The 15,361-nt window shown below is 42.2% G+C and overlaps 1 protein-coding gene across 3 annotated transcripts in view; it reads left to right on the top strand.

Moving 5' to 3' along the window:
• The window catches only part of FAM13A (family with sequence similarity 13 member A), a 135,290-nt gene that overhangs the window by 90,784 nt on the left and 29,145 nt on the right, over positions 1 to 15,361 (top strand). For 2 of the 3 annotated variants that reach the window (XM_050895361.1, XM_050895362.1), the window contains 5 exons: positions 4,088 to 4,132; positions 5,748 to 5,927; positions 8,821 to 9,007; positions 11,945 to 12,021; positions 12,735 to 12,777. In XM_050895361.1, the coding sequence (XP_050751318.1) occupies positions 4,088 to 4,132; positions 5,748 to 5,927; positions 8,821 to 9,007; positions 11,945 to 12,021; positions 12,735 to 12,777 (532 nt within the window). The remainder of the gene's footprint in view (positions 1 to 4,087; positions 4,133 to 5,747; positions 5,928 to 8,820; positions 9,008 to 11,944; positions 12,022 to 12,734; positions 12,778 to 15,361) is intronic. The other variant, XM_050895360.1, reaches the window with a different exon arrangement.

Raw genomic sequence — 15,361 nt, 5'->3', positions numbered from 1 at the left:
GCCTTAGTTCCAGATTGCAAGTATAGCTTATGATTTAGGCCATTAAGTGTGGTCAGGAATTAATTCATTGGCTTCATAAATGAAACCCCAATCTGGGAAAATACTATGCCATTAAGTTAGTTTGCTCTGGTTGATGTTTTTACTTTGCTCTTTTAATACCTGGATGCTAATACATTTTGCTCAATAGTGCCTTGAATGAAAAAAACAGGAGGGGGGGGTTGATATCCAACTCAGTTGCTTGCTTGCTGTCACAAGATGCCCAGTGCAGACCAAACAGGGTGCAGGTATTGCATGAGATAATTCTCACTCCGGTGCATATCTTTTAAGCCTAGAGAGTACTAGTTAGAGGGGGCAGGGGAGATTTAATGCGTTTAAAGGTGCTGGAAAATACCACCCTCCCATATTTGAGGTTGAAATGGAATGGGAGAAGAGGCCATGCAGTATGAGTTTACCTTAGGTGTGAAGCAAGACATTATCCAGAGCTGATGGGGCACCTCTGAAAGTGAGCAAAAGACTTTGGTAAACAAGTTAGACAACGCTGGGAAGTGCTAGAGGTCAGACTTCCCAAAAGGAAAAGCGTGAGGGTCATAAGAAGCCGGTTCAAAAGTTTATAGTGCTTAAAACAGCTGTGTGCCTTGATGCAGGTTTTGTGGCTGGCTCTCTGAAAGTAAAAATCCCCAGTACTGGGAAACACTCCTTCTGCTTTCTGTCACCCAAGGAGAACCTTTAATTTCTATTGAAAGTTGCTGTTTCTCAGCGTGCTCTGCAGCAGCTGCATAATTCAATAAAGATAATCTATCTGTGGAGATAATTGACCATACGTATCAGTGAAATGGAGCAGACATGAGGAGAAAATAATTAACCGCAGCAGAACATGAGTTCCCGTTGTCCAGATGATTTACTGAGCAAAGCAGCCCTTCCGAGGCAGCTGCCTGCACAGGCAGGCATGCCAAGAGGGCTCTTCTGGGCACGGCTCGCCTCGCCTGCTCTGTGAAGCATAAATCCAATGGCAGAGCATCTTTTGCCACCCAGGAAGTCTGGAAAACCCCACAGGATACACCCCGCCTGCCTGGTTGCTCTTCTGGGCTGGGAAATCCTTACAGGGCTGTGCTTTTCCCCAAGTGTGCTAACACACTCAAGCACCTCCTGCTCTGTCCCTGGGCAGGCTCGAATCCTAAAGCCACTGTGTAACTCTCTCCCCTCCACCATTTGATTTGGATGTGAACTTCCTTGATGTAAAAAAGGTTGTTGCAGAGTAAATCAAGTGGTTTAGCAATGCATTTAAATTAAGCTTCAAAATGAAATAGCAAGGAAAGTTACCAATTGTGGAATTAAAAGAATTTTAGTGTATCTGGAAAAACTCTGATTTAAAATCTCTGTCTTATAGAGGGGGCTAATAAAAGAGCATTAAAATATCACAGGGGTAAGAATAAAGTTATATTCAGTATACAAGGAAGCAGTATTTAGAAGGGAAATATAATAAGATCAGAATGTCAGAACTTCATTTTGTAGTCATCCACTCAGTTGGCATGTAGCTGCATGCATATTTCCTTGTTACTTGTCGGTAGTTTAAAAATCACCATATTACTGGCTCTCCAACAGAATCTGTATTGAATGAGTAGGGCTTTTCTAGATACCACAAAGTAATTGTTACACAGATATGCCTCATTATGAATTAGCAAGGTTAATAGACTTAAAACTGAATTGGTGTTAGTAAAGAACACAGTTAACTGAGAATTAGACAACTACAGAATGTACTGGGGTGTTATGAAAATTTTTGGCATTTTACTTAGATATTTTTGCAGCTTTATCTTTTGATTCTTTTTACTACTTTTTGTGTAAAGAAGCTAGTGTGTTTTCAGTAATGATGTGAGTGGTTTGCAGATAGTGACTGTTGGCCTTGAACACCGCAGATGGAGTTAACGGCATGAAGTTTTACTCACGTACAGTATCTAGCCTTTCATTAAGTTTATGTGAAGCAGGAGTTTGCATTTTTGCACGGTATGAATCCTGTTGGAAATAGAGGGAAGAGCTGTTTCCTGAGATCCTCTGTCTTGTCTGATGGGTAGATATACCTACATCCTAGGGATGTTTTAAAAAACCTGGAATCCCAACAATCCTATCTCCCCCTCTACCACCACTTTCCTGACATGAAAACAGAGAAGAAAGGTGTGATATGAAATCCCCACTCAGTATGGATTGCATGTAAATATTATAGAAAGTTGATACAATATTAACTTACTCCCACACATGTAGGAGCAGGAGCCAGCGCATGAATTTTATCTTATAATGTGGTTTAGCCTACCACGCTTGCATCTTACTTGCTAATCCATCTCCCATAGGAGGCCAGGTCTTAAAAATTAGTTTTGGGCTGGGAAGAGGCCAAATAGTTTATGTAAGTGAACAGGAAAGCGAGTAGGGTGCTTGAAATGTGCACTTCAAATTGCAAAGCCATCCAGTAGTTAATAGTCAAGATGTTATGTGTGGGAGGAGAGGGATCTTGCAATTATTTTTTTCCTATATGCAGATTGCATGTCCATAGTAATAAGTACAGTAATACTTGTTGGTATGTCTTCTGTTCACAAAATCATCTGAATGACACAGCTGCTTGGGTGCTGTGCAGGTAATGTGGGATATACTGGCAAATCTGTGACTGCTTTCATGCTGTGCCACCGCATGCTCCAGGGACCTGTGTCTGGGCTGGAGATGAACATCGAGTGAAGCCAGGACTGGAAGGGATGCATGTGTGGTTAGGGCACACTGCTTTACCCAAACTGTGGTGAACACACTGGCTCAGCCAAAGGAAGCTGAAGCGTATTGCGAGTCTGATTTGCAGCTGGGTGTTTGTGGGGTTTGTACTTCACTATAGGAGTTAGGCTGTTTTGTTGGTTTTGTTAAACTGGCTGTAGTGGCCTCTTGTTTACCCTTCTTGTCCTCTGTCGCCTGCCTTCTGCCACAAGTGACACTCAAAGCCAGGAAAGCCACAGAGTGGTTATCATCTGAGAGTGCTGCAGCTTCTTAGCTAGCTCTAGATCTGTACGGTGAAGTGCGAAATATTTGAGGGAAGCAGAGAGGAAACCTTTGGTCAGTGAAGGGAAGTCAGCTGTTGATGGTTCTTCTTCATTGAAACGGTTTGGGAGAAACTGGTAAAGACTGAAAGCAATGAATGGCTGTTTTGGCAGGAAGCACATCTTGCATCCAGCCTAGCTCATACCCTGGCCCACACGGTGCCATTTTATTGGGATATATCAGTCAGTTGTACTGCTAATTCCTCTGCTGATATGGGGATAAACTGAAATGAAACCCCTAAGCCTGTAACTTATTTGACTTAACAAAGATCACAGGAGGGATGAATAGGCAAAAAGTGTCACCTTATCTGCAGAGCCGAGTCAGCATGGGGGAAGAGGGGGCAGGATGAGACTCAGCTTGGCGGAGGGAGGAAAGCAGTGACAGCTGTGCGAGGTGGCACGTCAGCTTGTTCAGAAGGGCTTTAAACAGCAAGCAGTGACACATACAGTCACGTCAGCTCTTCCTGAGCCTGAAAACAGACTGAGGGAAAAGGGAAAGAAGAGACCATACATTTTATTTTTAAAAATGTGAAGCAAAGAACATGAGTATCAGAGAGCGGCAGGAGGAGAACTGTGCAAAGCCTGTATTTTGCCTTTGTCTTCCATTGATATTTAAAGATTCTTAAATATTAAGTCCCCTTTCACAGTGTATACATTTTCAAGTCGGCCTCAAAAGGCAAGGACTTTTGTGATGAGGCTAAAACAACCTGCAGCAGCAGAAAGCTCAGAAGAAAGCAAAAAAATCTGCAGCGTGCTGAGATTGAAATACTTTCCGTTAGACCTTGGCCTACTGCAAGGGATGACAGGGAAATTAATTCTTGAGGATATTGGCATTGTCAAAATGCGCCACGTCACCGTGGGAGTGAAAATTCCTTAAGGGGAAAACTTGTGGTATGCGCATGCAATTGTTGTTGAGACAGCTCAGACCTTTAAATCTTAGCACTGCAAAGAACAAGGGCTTTTGAGACCTTATTGTGATAATTAGATCTAACTTTCTCCTCTTTTTTTCTTTTACACAGTGCCCACGTATCACAAGTCAGTAGTAACATTCCTGCTACAGGAGAGTAAGTGTCTCTTTTACAATTTTGTAGCTACCTTTTTTGTGTATTGGAGCTTTTTAAAGTATTGCTGGTTATTCTTTGATTTCTCTTTAAGGGTTATTCTGATACGCACACAAAAGACAATGTTTGCCAAACCAACACATCTGCAATGATAATAAATCACTTCCTTCTGAAAAATTCTCAGGCCCTTGGTTCTTCCCTTGCACTGTGCCTTCAATGTTTTGGTTAGGCAGAACTTGCATATTTAGAGAAGCCATTCGCACTGTCATCCTCTTGCTCTTGTTTGTGCCCTGTTGCATCCCAGTAGAGGGCAGGGCTTGACCCCACTACCATAACTGGGAGCAGCAGAGCTAACCAGTTGGCTCCCTTGCCAGAGCTGGAAATTCCCAATGGCTGATGGGTTTGCAGAACTGATTCTTGTCAATACATGAAACACAGACATACTTGCCTAGTTAAACCATGTGGTTTTTTGCAGTTGCTAAGATCTTTTGACTTTTTCGGGAACTGCAGTCTCAACAGACTTAACAACTATAGCAACTTAGCAACAGCTTTTGTAAATTCCCTGGAGAAGTCAGCCCAGGTACAGGTTCCCATACTCATAGCTACTCAGTTGAAAATTAACCAGCAAATCCTGCAAATAATTTTTTTAATTATGGAAAAAGCACTAGAAGCTATATATGGACTTTGGACAGGCATGTTTGAAAAACTCATTCTTCAGCAGACTACTTAAAGCATTGCAAGAAACAGGGATGAGGCAGGGATGTACAAAAATGTGTTTCCAAATGATCTTTTCGGGGGGAAAAAAAATTAGATTTTGCCCATAAAAACTTCCTCTGACTAAGGAAGGAAGGAATGAAATATTACAAGAAAATGTCAGTACCAAAATGAAGGGAGATGTGGTTGTGTTGAAAGTGCCAGGAGTCTCACATCTTTAACTGATGCAACTGCAGAGGCTCCCTTGCTGTGGCTTGTGTGGAAGCCCTCTTACTGCCAGTGGGTGTGATGGTGATCTCACACCAGAGTAAGTCAAGTGTGGCTGTGGGTGCATTCATGGCACAAGAACAGTGCAAAACCAGCATGAACTCAGAACCAAATCCATGCTTGGTCACCGAGCTAAGCATATGAGGAGTTTGTAGTGAGGTACTGTTTGCCTGTTCTCATCCCTCTGTGAGACAGCAGTGAATCACCTTCTTGCAGATGATCCATTGCCTTACTGAGCTCAGATTGCACAAGAGACTTGACCAGTGTCAGCATGGCTGGGTAGCAAATACAATTTTGTCAGGGCAAGGACTATTAAAGTGGAGGGTGAAAGTTAGGCACCAATGTCTGTAGTTGCAGTAAGTAAAATTAGCTGTTTTACTGGAGGTTCAGACATCCCTAGAGATAAAAAAGAGTAAGATGAATTGGGAAGGCTCAGCTCTTCTGAGGGACCTGAACATCAGGGTATCTGAAGATTTTGGCTTAGCTCTTTGCAGATGTCACAGCCCTAGGACATTTTATACTGCCTTGCCGTCATAATAAAACATAACCCTCGGATACCCTTGCTTTATTTATTGTTGCAGAGAGGGAGCTCCACAAAGTCTTCGAGCTCAATTGACCTTATTTTTCGGCTTGACAGGTATTTAGAGAAGACAATCCGCTCAGCCGTGGAGCAGCATCTCTTTGATGTTCATGGCTCAGGCGGCCAGAGTTCAGAGGACTCTGAATCGGGAACATCTTCAGCCTCTTCTAATGTGTCTGCCAGGCAGAGGAGGCGACACCACAAAGAGCAGGAGGAAGCCCGGAGAAACAGAGACATGTACGAGCCTGATTTCTTTGTTTTGGAAAGTCTATTTGATTAAGTGTACCCTAGTCATGTCCTCTTATCAAGGCAATGTCAGTTCTGTTATGAAATACACTGGACCTTGTGCTGAGTTGAAAGTGCAGAGCAGACTGCAATGCCTGTGCAGAGCTCCATTGCATCAGTTAGAGCTGGGAAATGTGGAGTTTATTAGAGGCCATGGAGTGGTGCAAAGCATGATAAGAATCCGGGTTTTTTACGCAGTATAGTAGAGTTTTTTAATTACAGTATTTGGAATTGTTTAATTACAGTATTTGTTGCTTTAGTGGAAATTCCCAAGCAGTTAACCCTGTTGCCTGTAACTTTCTTTAGATAAAAACATTGGGTTTAGATGCTTTTCTGAATTCAGAATGTCTTAAAAAATGAGATCAAGTTCCCCTTTTGTATGTGGAGGCACAGCTTATGTTTGGGTTTATTGAGGAGACTTGGGAGTTTGTCGGAAAGTAGAAAAATCTTCCTTTTGATTAATCTGAATTTAAGAATTTTTATCCACCCTGTTACACAAAGTTTAAACATGATTTAGTGGTGAATTTCATTAAATGTCTGTCAAAGAGTAAAAATAATACCTATTTTTCCTTTCATACTCCTCTACTTGTGGCATATATTGTGTGGTACAAATGTATTACCACCACAGCCTTAACAAACACTTGCCCAAGGCATAGCTATCTTTGAGGAACTGTAACTACAGACTTTGCAAGGCCATGATCTAATCAGTGCTTACGCATATGTCTAGCTTTAACGCAGCACTAATTCTTGTAAAGAATGTGTATACTGCTGTATTGGATTGCTAGGATTTCAAGTTAGATTCCAAAATAAACATCTAGTCTCTTGCTGTTTTTTCCTGGGTGCTGAATTTCCCAAATCCTATTGGATCTGCACCTTCCTATACGAAGCCGCTTTTATACAGGTGCATAACCATCAGTACCTCGTGTTAATGTTGCAGCCATGCTATTTACCAAAATGTGTCAATGCTACTGTTGTAAAAAAATCCATAGTTACAAAATAAAAAGCCATTTCCACAGTGAATGAAAATATGCTGTGAAGATGGACTGGGAAATTAGCACTTGCAAGTCACCAAAGTATCTGGCAGCAGCTCTGAAGTAGTTTTTCTTGTTTAGTAGCCCTGCTGACATGCTTCTCAGGTAAGTAGGTCAGAGACTGGCTAGTGTACGTGTTTAGAAGCATATAGTACTGCAGCGCTTTTTTTCAACATTGCGTTACAGAGCTGCCTTTAGCCATGGTTGTCACAGTTGTTCAGGTTCGGTCTGTAAAGCTGGAGCCAAGGATTTAAAGCACATTGGAAGTTTTGAATTCTGGCTAGGGTTCACATTCTTTTCCCTGGTTCCCTTAGGTCAGATTGCTGGAACTCCTTTGGGTGAATTATCAAAATTGGGAATTCCTTTTAAAACTTCTTTCTGTTCTTGTTGTTTTGATTGTCAGTGACTTCATCTCCTTGCCTTGTGATGGATCACAAGAGCATTTGTAATGTCACAAGATGGGACTTCAGATAGGAAGAGTGTTTATCGCAAAAACACATACGTGAACTCCCAGGCTTTGCAGACTACATGATCTACAGGCTATGTATATGTAATTGGTCTGCTCAGGGGTTTGTAAAAACTTCCACAAAGGCAAATGTGTTATCTTAGAAGTTTAATCATAGATTCATAATACCTCTTTGTATCTCTCTTCCACCAACAAAACCTAGAGATTCGTGATCTAGAAAATCACTGAAACTTTCTGGATTTGTTTTTGATCTGAATACTTTGTCATGCTGGCACTGTCCAGGTACTACAGAGTAACTGGTTTCTTGTCACACCAGTGCAAGTCTAGATAAATTCTCCTGCTGTTCATGAAAGCAGGCTTTGGAGTTGCACAGCACTGTATAAGGTAGCCGCACATACAACAGTTAGTAAACATTCCAGTTTCAATGTCAAGTGTAAGCAGCCTGCCTTTAGCCTCCGGCAGGGTAGGATGGTGAAGAATGAGATGCATTGTGTTTCTCCTGTTCCCATAATGTAGTGATGTGTTATGTATGTGCATCTTCATTATTGCACGAAGTAGAGGGAAGACTACTAAACAGGTTGTGAAGGGAAAACTGCATGCTGAAGGACACAGGAGGCTAATTGTGCAGGGCAAGATAAGCCATACGCCAGGCTTCTGGAAAACATGCGCAAACCCTGCTAGCGCAGGGAGTCGCAGCTAGTGCATCACGTGATGACTTAAAGCTAGCTGTCCCATTCACTTCCCAACATAGCAGAACAATCCTCTGTCCTAGCAGTTGTGTTGCCATTGCAGAGACGGATTCCCTTTTCTGTTTTGTGTAATTCCCAAATAGGAATCAAGCATTTGGCTAAAGCACCACAGTCCTGCTCTTGCATTTGAGAACATGAGTAAGAGGGCCGATTATGCGGTGTCATGCACCAAAGGAGATCCTTGGACCGCAGCTGTGAATCACTTTTCTAAATTAAAAGCACGTGTCTCAAAGGAAAATATGCTGCATGTTCTCTATAAAAATACCACAGACAGCCAGGAGCTAGTCCAGCTTCCATGTGAGGTCAATGGGATTCTCTGCATTGGCTTTAGTGGGAAGTGAATCAAGTCCCAAACGTTGATCCTCAGAGCTTTCTCGCCTGAGATGTATACACCTGGCTTTCACTCCTCAATGGGATTTAGCATTGCAGTGTGTGTTGTTTGCTGCAGTAGGAAGAACCAGAGATACTGGTTTCATAGGGCGTAGAAGATGTTGCCGGAACTGCACCAGTCAGCACGATGCACTTCTCTATTGCTACCATAAATGTAGCGGGAGAGTGTTTTAAACAACCTCTTGTTGTAATGTCCCTTTTATTTTTAGGGAAGTCGTCAACAAAGAAAACATTCCCTCTGGATTCAGCAATCTTGAAGACTGTATTCTAGCTGCTCAAGAAGTAGAAAAATTACAAGACAACAGCTCCGGATATCTTAGTGAAAGGAATAAACCAAAACGGCAGAAATCCAGCACCAAGCTTTCAGAGCTTAATGACAACCAGGACAGTTCTGTGGTAAGCTGGCATGCTGTACTATTCGACGCCTAGTACTAGGGTGGGAAAAAGTCTTTTTTATTTCAGTGCACATCTGGTTCCCTTGGGTAGCCATTTTTGCCTACAGTACAAGCATAAGTGGCTATTTTGGACTATGGGGAGCACTGGATCCCGCACTTGTAACCTTTGTGATGAGGCAACTGAGAAGCCGTATTTCTGCTATGATTCTCTTATTCCATCCATAGTCATTTTCTCTTTCCACAACTTTTTGCTTTTTTCTTCTGAATTCAGTGAAGCATTTTGGAAAGAGAAAAAGGAAGTGAGTCTTTTTCCCAGTCTTTCAAAAGTCTTGCAAGGAGATTGGAACCTCAGATGTAGGTTCACATGTTTAGGTCAAGTTTATTTTTATATTCCTGCTAAGTTCTGAAACCATAGATCGCAAGTGACTTCCTGGTAATGAGATGACAAAAGTGTTTTATGCCTTTTCCCTAAAGTCTGTTTGTTACTGTGGTGTTTGCAATTTGCAAAACACCTTGGAGTGTGTTGGTCCAAAAGATGATCCCTCTAGCTACCTTTTACTGAGGAGGTAAATGATACCAATGTAACGTCCTAAAAATTTGCAATACTGTAGAATTTGCCCAGCATATTCCTGTGTGACCTTCACAGTAGAAGACAGTTTGCTGACTTTTACAAGCTGTAGAATAAAACTAATGTACCCTCCTTCCCTCTCAGCCAAGCCAGACACTGATTATAGTGTCACCAGTTCAGAAACTGTACCATGCTTCAACACAGGGTCTGCTTACAGTGGCAGAAGTGCTGCGCGTCCTGGTGCCTGGCACCAGGCATGCATTCCACAGTTACTAGTAACAGTGAAAGCTGTGTGAAAAGACTGTCCTTCCAAGCTATAGGGCATTTCCTTCAGTTGTACTTGATTAAGTTTCAGAGCCTGCTGTGAGTGAGTTCCTTCTTGATGTGACATTGTGTTGGGACTCATTTTGTTTAGGTCACAAAATTGCAATAATCTGATGCTCTTACCCTGTACAGAGATTCTAGAGAGAGGCAGATTTGGCTTCTCCTTGTGATAAAAAGAAGGCAAGATGCCAAAAATTGTAGGCTGTGCTTAGATTTAGTGCTCAATATCAGTAACCTTCTCATGTGATACTTCATGAAAGAGCACAGTGAGATAGACACACTCTCACTTTGTGTCTTTGCTTGTGCCAATGGACTTTAAGATAGGCAAAGGTCGAGTGCTTACACTCTTTTCTGCACCTCTTTTCTGTACCTGTGGAGTGTAAAGCAGTTTAAATGTAAATGAGAATTTGACTCGGGATTTGGGAAAGACTGACAGAAGTGTCCACTTTTGCTGTGGACCTGAAAAACATTCATGAAGTCTTAAAATGTGCCCAGAATAAATGTCTTCAAACTTACCTGTGTCCACTGGACTTTGCCCTGTCCCTCATTTTTGGATCTCTGGAGGGGCAAAGGCTGAAAGGAACATAAAATGGACTAACCTTGCACAAAAAGCACTTTGACCAAGATGACCATCAGCGTGGTTCTTGCTTGCTTTGCTAGAAGAAGTGTCGCAGTGGGATTGTCAACTGGGAGTATTGTTATGAAACAGCTTGCAGAGAGCACAGTGCTAGTCTTTTTGAAGAGCAAAGGCTGCTTTTTAAGTTTTCATTAGTGCGCTTATTTCATACTTGCATTTCAGGGACTGCCAGCAGGATGTGTGGTGGTTTAGCTTTCTTTTGGCTACGTCTTTGCACTTCAAATAATAACCTAAATTAGATTACCTACTTGGAGTATCAAAGGATATAACCTGCACCTTAGCATTTACTAATAGGCCTTCGTCATGTAAACAAGTTTGTGATGTTGTATCTTCTTAGCCACCTTTTTCTGAGCCTTCCTGCTTTTCAAAGCCTGAAAGAGTATGTAGGACAGTGTGTGGAAGCTTTCCTCTTAGCTGTCTAATTGCATCTGACTCAAAAGCGTAAGTCAGCGGTGGAAAAACTGTCAATTCCGCTTACTCTCCGGAGCAAACCAACCACAAAACATTAAAAGCTTGTAACTGCATTTCAGAGACATGGTAGCCAGGTACCAGTAGGACTTGAAGAATCACATTAAGCAAGGCTGGAATGACTGAGCTGTGTCACCTTATGGAGCTGGAGGTGTAGCAGGTGAGAGAGGGCTGTGACTGCCCCAAGAAGTCTGTGCACACAGTTCCTGGGGCTGGGGCAGGAACCACACTCCATTCTACTGACTGACTTCCTCCTATTTGAGAGGGACATGCCAAAAAAACAGGGTAGAAAACCTCCTGGACATGTGCCCAAAGTGGCAACACGGCTTGTCTTCACAGTACTTTCTCAAGCTCTTAGAGGACAACAGCATTAATGTTCCTAATGGTAGCCAAGACAAATTTCAGAACAAGTTGTCATAACCAGCTGAATTTCTTGCCCTGCATTCATATTAGCACAACTTAACATTACCTCTGTGCGTATGGCAGTCTCTTTGCATTCTTCTGCCTGTTCAAGAAGAAACTAGGGAAGGGTTTGGCTGAGAAGGGGAGTATTTTCTAAGATGAGCATAAGGAGTCCTGCTGGGAAGATGCTGTGGATTTTGGTACCTGCTCTTACAGGACTTGTACACACCACAGAATTGCCCTCAAGCTCAGTCTGTAAAATGGGAACTGGTGGGGTACTATGCAGCATTATTCTGTTAGACATTTTGAGGTCGTCATCTGAAAGAGATAAAGCAGTGAGCAGTTGGTTTTTTTGCAGGTTATGGGCAATAAAGTGTGGGTTTTGTTTTGTTATAAACGTGCAGCAGGCAGTAGTCTTGATTGTTGTCTTGTTTCTAGAAGTCCTGTTGGATATTTCTGTATTTGATCTGTTTATTGGCCTGCAGCTTGAATCTGTTTCTCTTATGTATCTTACTGCTTTAACATTTACTGTATTACAGAGTATGGAAAGCTTTAGCTCATCCAGGCCTATAGACAGAACAGGACCTGATGACATGGAAATTTTATCTGAAGAAAGGTGATTTTTTTTTTTTTTTAAATATATGTATGTTTTATTTTCCTTGTGGTTGTAGTACAGCCTAAGAGATCTTCCACCACAGACTATGAGGGTGACATTTAGTTATGCTGCAGAACAGCATTACCCACCATGTTAGCTTCAAAGTAGAAATGTGTGGAGGCACTGCGTATGTTGTGTGGGCACTGCCCAGCAGCATACACCACCAAGACTCTTCTCCCAGCCTGTTAGGAATGGCACTGAAGATGCTGATGGTGCAGACTTGAAGTCAGCTGTGAAGCACCTGAACCAGCACGCTCCACACAGGGGACTGCAGGGCCTGTCTCACCTGGTCTCTTGGTTGGGAATCCAGCCCTTTTCTTTGTGCTTCACTCTTCTGCGAGAGCTGTACAGCCCCACTCTGCTCGCCTGAGATGACAGTTTCTCTCCACAGTTATGTTTGTTGGAAGAGTTGTATTGGTTTGGAGTAAGGGCACTGGAATTAAATGACATGATATTTTTCACAAATAGCTCCTGAGAGGAAGCAAAAATACATAGTTTAGCAGCCTGAAGTGCTGCAGCGCAGAGTGTCCCTTCATTTACTGAATTAATTAGTAAGTGTGCAGCAGTAGCAAGAATCTAAAAAGTTGTGTGTGCAGAAGTCCTGCTTGTTTTTGTTACAAGACAAGTCTGGTTTTGTATTTGTAATATATTGGTTTGTTTTTGTTTTTTTGTAGCAAAGAAAGTGAAAACGATGAGGTTTTTTTCAGGCACTCTCAGGTTAGTATTTTTTTGGTTTTGTGTTTCAGTTTTGTGGTCTCTAAATGGGCTTTTTATTGAGTAGAAGCAAGTAGTTAGGCATATAGTTCTGTGAAATTTTGTTTCTCCCAGAGAAATGGAGTTAGTATTTGCTTTTTATTTCCCTTCCCTCTACTTTTTATTTACATAACTTAGGGACCCTCTCAACCACTGAGAAATCTGAAAGCATCTGCTTCAGTGCCTTCAATCCCTCCTTGCCAAAAAGGGAAGCGTCACTGAAGTCAGCACTTCGGTTTAAGTGACGCCAAGTTCCCTTATTAATCATTGCAGACAGGGTGTGTGACTGGTTATCTCCCAGGGTAGTAAGATGAGCTTGTCTCTCTTGATTTCTCTAAAATCATTTGGTCTTTTATTTATGATTTCCCAGTGTGGCCTGTGGCCTTTGAACGTAGGAGTCTGTGATCCATTTGTCTTAGAAAACTGGATCATCTCCTGCTTCTCTCTAAGGTTGGTGGTTGGAATGGATGTCAGGAGGGGAGATGTGACATTGATGGCAACAGTTTTTTCCCCAGCTTTCCGTTTCTGCTCAACACTCACCTCCTGCATTCACTTTATGGTGTTTTTCATCTAACTGTTCAGCAAAACAAAGACTGAGGTTGGGTTAGGTGAACACCTTTGCAGTCACTGGTTCATTTGGGTTTGCTTGAAACACCTCTAGGCAGCCAAGCATTTAAAATACTAGGGAGAGTTATATGAGGCACCTCTTCCTCAGTTGTGCACCCATGTTAGAGGAGCACAGTAAAACAGATGTGGACAGCATCTGGTTTCTCTGGCCACGTGGAGTTAACTGAGGACTGATAGTATATTTAAACTAGCCTCCTCTTGTGTTTTTTTAAAAATAAAAGCCACTATGCCTTTATTGCCTTCGAAAGACTTCATTTCTGGTAGGTATTATTTCCATCTAGCAGGAAAGGTACAAGAGATTATTTGCTAACAGCTAGGCTCTGACCAGCTGTGTTGTAGCTGGAGAAGTTCATGGGACATTGAAACATGTAACCTCTGCAAGGGGTGTTCAGTGCTGCCTTTGATCACTGCTCTGACTGGGCTTAGACAGATCTCCTACTTTGCTCCCAGAGGGTCAGTAATCCCCAGTGATCCTGCACTTGCTTGTGAGCTGTTGCATTTTCCAGAGTGTGGATTTTGCAACACCTTGTTCCTCATGTAGCGGCTTGCATGTGGAGAAGGTGCTGTCACTGCCATGCCACACAATACTCCCATTAAGCTTTTAAATTAGTCTAGGGGAGGTATATTTGAATATGAAATCATAATCTTAAAATTAACTTCTCCTTAGGAAGAGTTTTAAAATTTAGAATTTTAAGTGCAGGAGAAGACGTAGCCTTAACCCAGAGATTGTATTATATAGGAATTACAAGGTCAAGAAAATGTTACATTCCTGCAGGGTAGTGTTACATTCCTTATCCCTTATAAGCCTTTTGCTTAGGGCAGCTTAAAGACATACCTTTCGTAACAAACAACTCATTCAGGATGAGGAAGGGACAGGGACTTACTCTTTTCTCTTTCTCACCCTGTCTCCAGTCTGAAGATACTAGGAAAAGTATTTGGGATTTGCCATAGCTACCAGTTGTGCAGACGTGGGTCTCCATGAGGCAGTAAAAATACCTTGAAACTCATGTCCTGAATGAATTTTCAGTGCTTTTGTAGCCTTCATAATCTGCCCTTGGAAGTAGCTAACCTCCAGGGTGTAGACTGTGATTTGAAAAAGAGAGGTTTCTAGTACCCAGGTTTTGATAAGGGAAGGGTGTTTAAGATTCACACCAACATGGCAACAAGTGTGGAGGGGGATTGGCATGACTCAGGAGTGAGGCAGCAGAATGGCTGCGTTCTTGCATCAGATGGTATTACCAAGAGGTGCTTAAAGATGCTTCCTGCTTGTGGTTGTAATGGATGATCAGATGTAGGGGAAGCAAGGCTTTTAAATAAAATTGATTTGAATCCACATGTAATCGAACAGAATACAACTTCCTGATCAGAATTCAAAGGTCTTTCTGCTGCCATTTATTTCTAGCTGCTTGAGCTACTCTTTATGCTGAATTTCCTTTGGAGCAGGGAGAATGAAAGCTGCTGACTTATCCCCAAGTTACTTAGATCTGTAGTCACTGGTACCTGCAAAGCATGGCTGCAGAAGCAGCTTCTAGAAAGCAGAACTGAAGTGCCTAGTTTGAAGATTTTTTTGGTGGTCATTTATGTAATATCCGCAGTGCACTGTGACTGCCAACTGCTACTGAGATCATCAACTTGCTGCCCCTTTGGTTTGTAAGAAATTGTGGCACATCCATACCTAAAGCACAGTAGTTCTTCCTTACCTGATTTTTGTCCTGGTGGTTGGCAGCTGGTGGCATCAGGAAATCAAATGGGAAAATAAGTGATGGGAACACTGAATTATCTACCACTCTATGGGTTTGGAGCGTTAATGCAAAGAAGGTTAAACATCTGCTTTCTTGAGTCTCCTGGGTTTGTACCACCATTGTTCTTCAGAATGCCTAATGATTTATTCATTGTATTAGAGGCTATATCAGTGAGCAAG

The sequence above is a fragment of the Gymnogyps californianus genome, chromosome 4 (genome assembly GCF_018139145.2).
Source record: "Gymnogyps californianus isolate 813 chromosome 4, ASM1813914v2, whole genome shotgun sequence".
NCBI lineage: Eukaryota > Metazoa > Chordata > Aves > Accipitriformes > Cathartidae > Gymnogyps > Gymnogyps californianus.
Note: the sequence above shows the minus strand (reverse complement) of the source record. Positions and strands in the feature narration are given on the sequence as shown.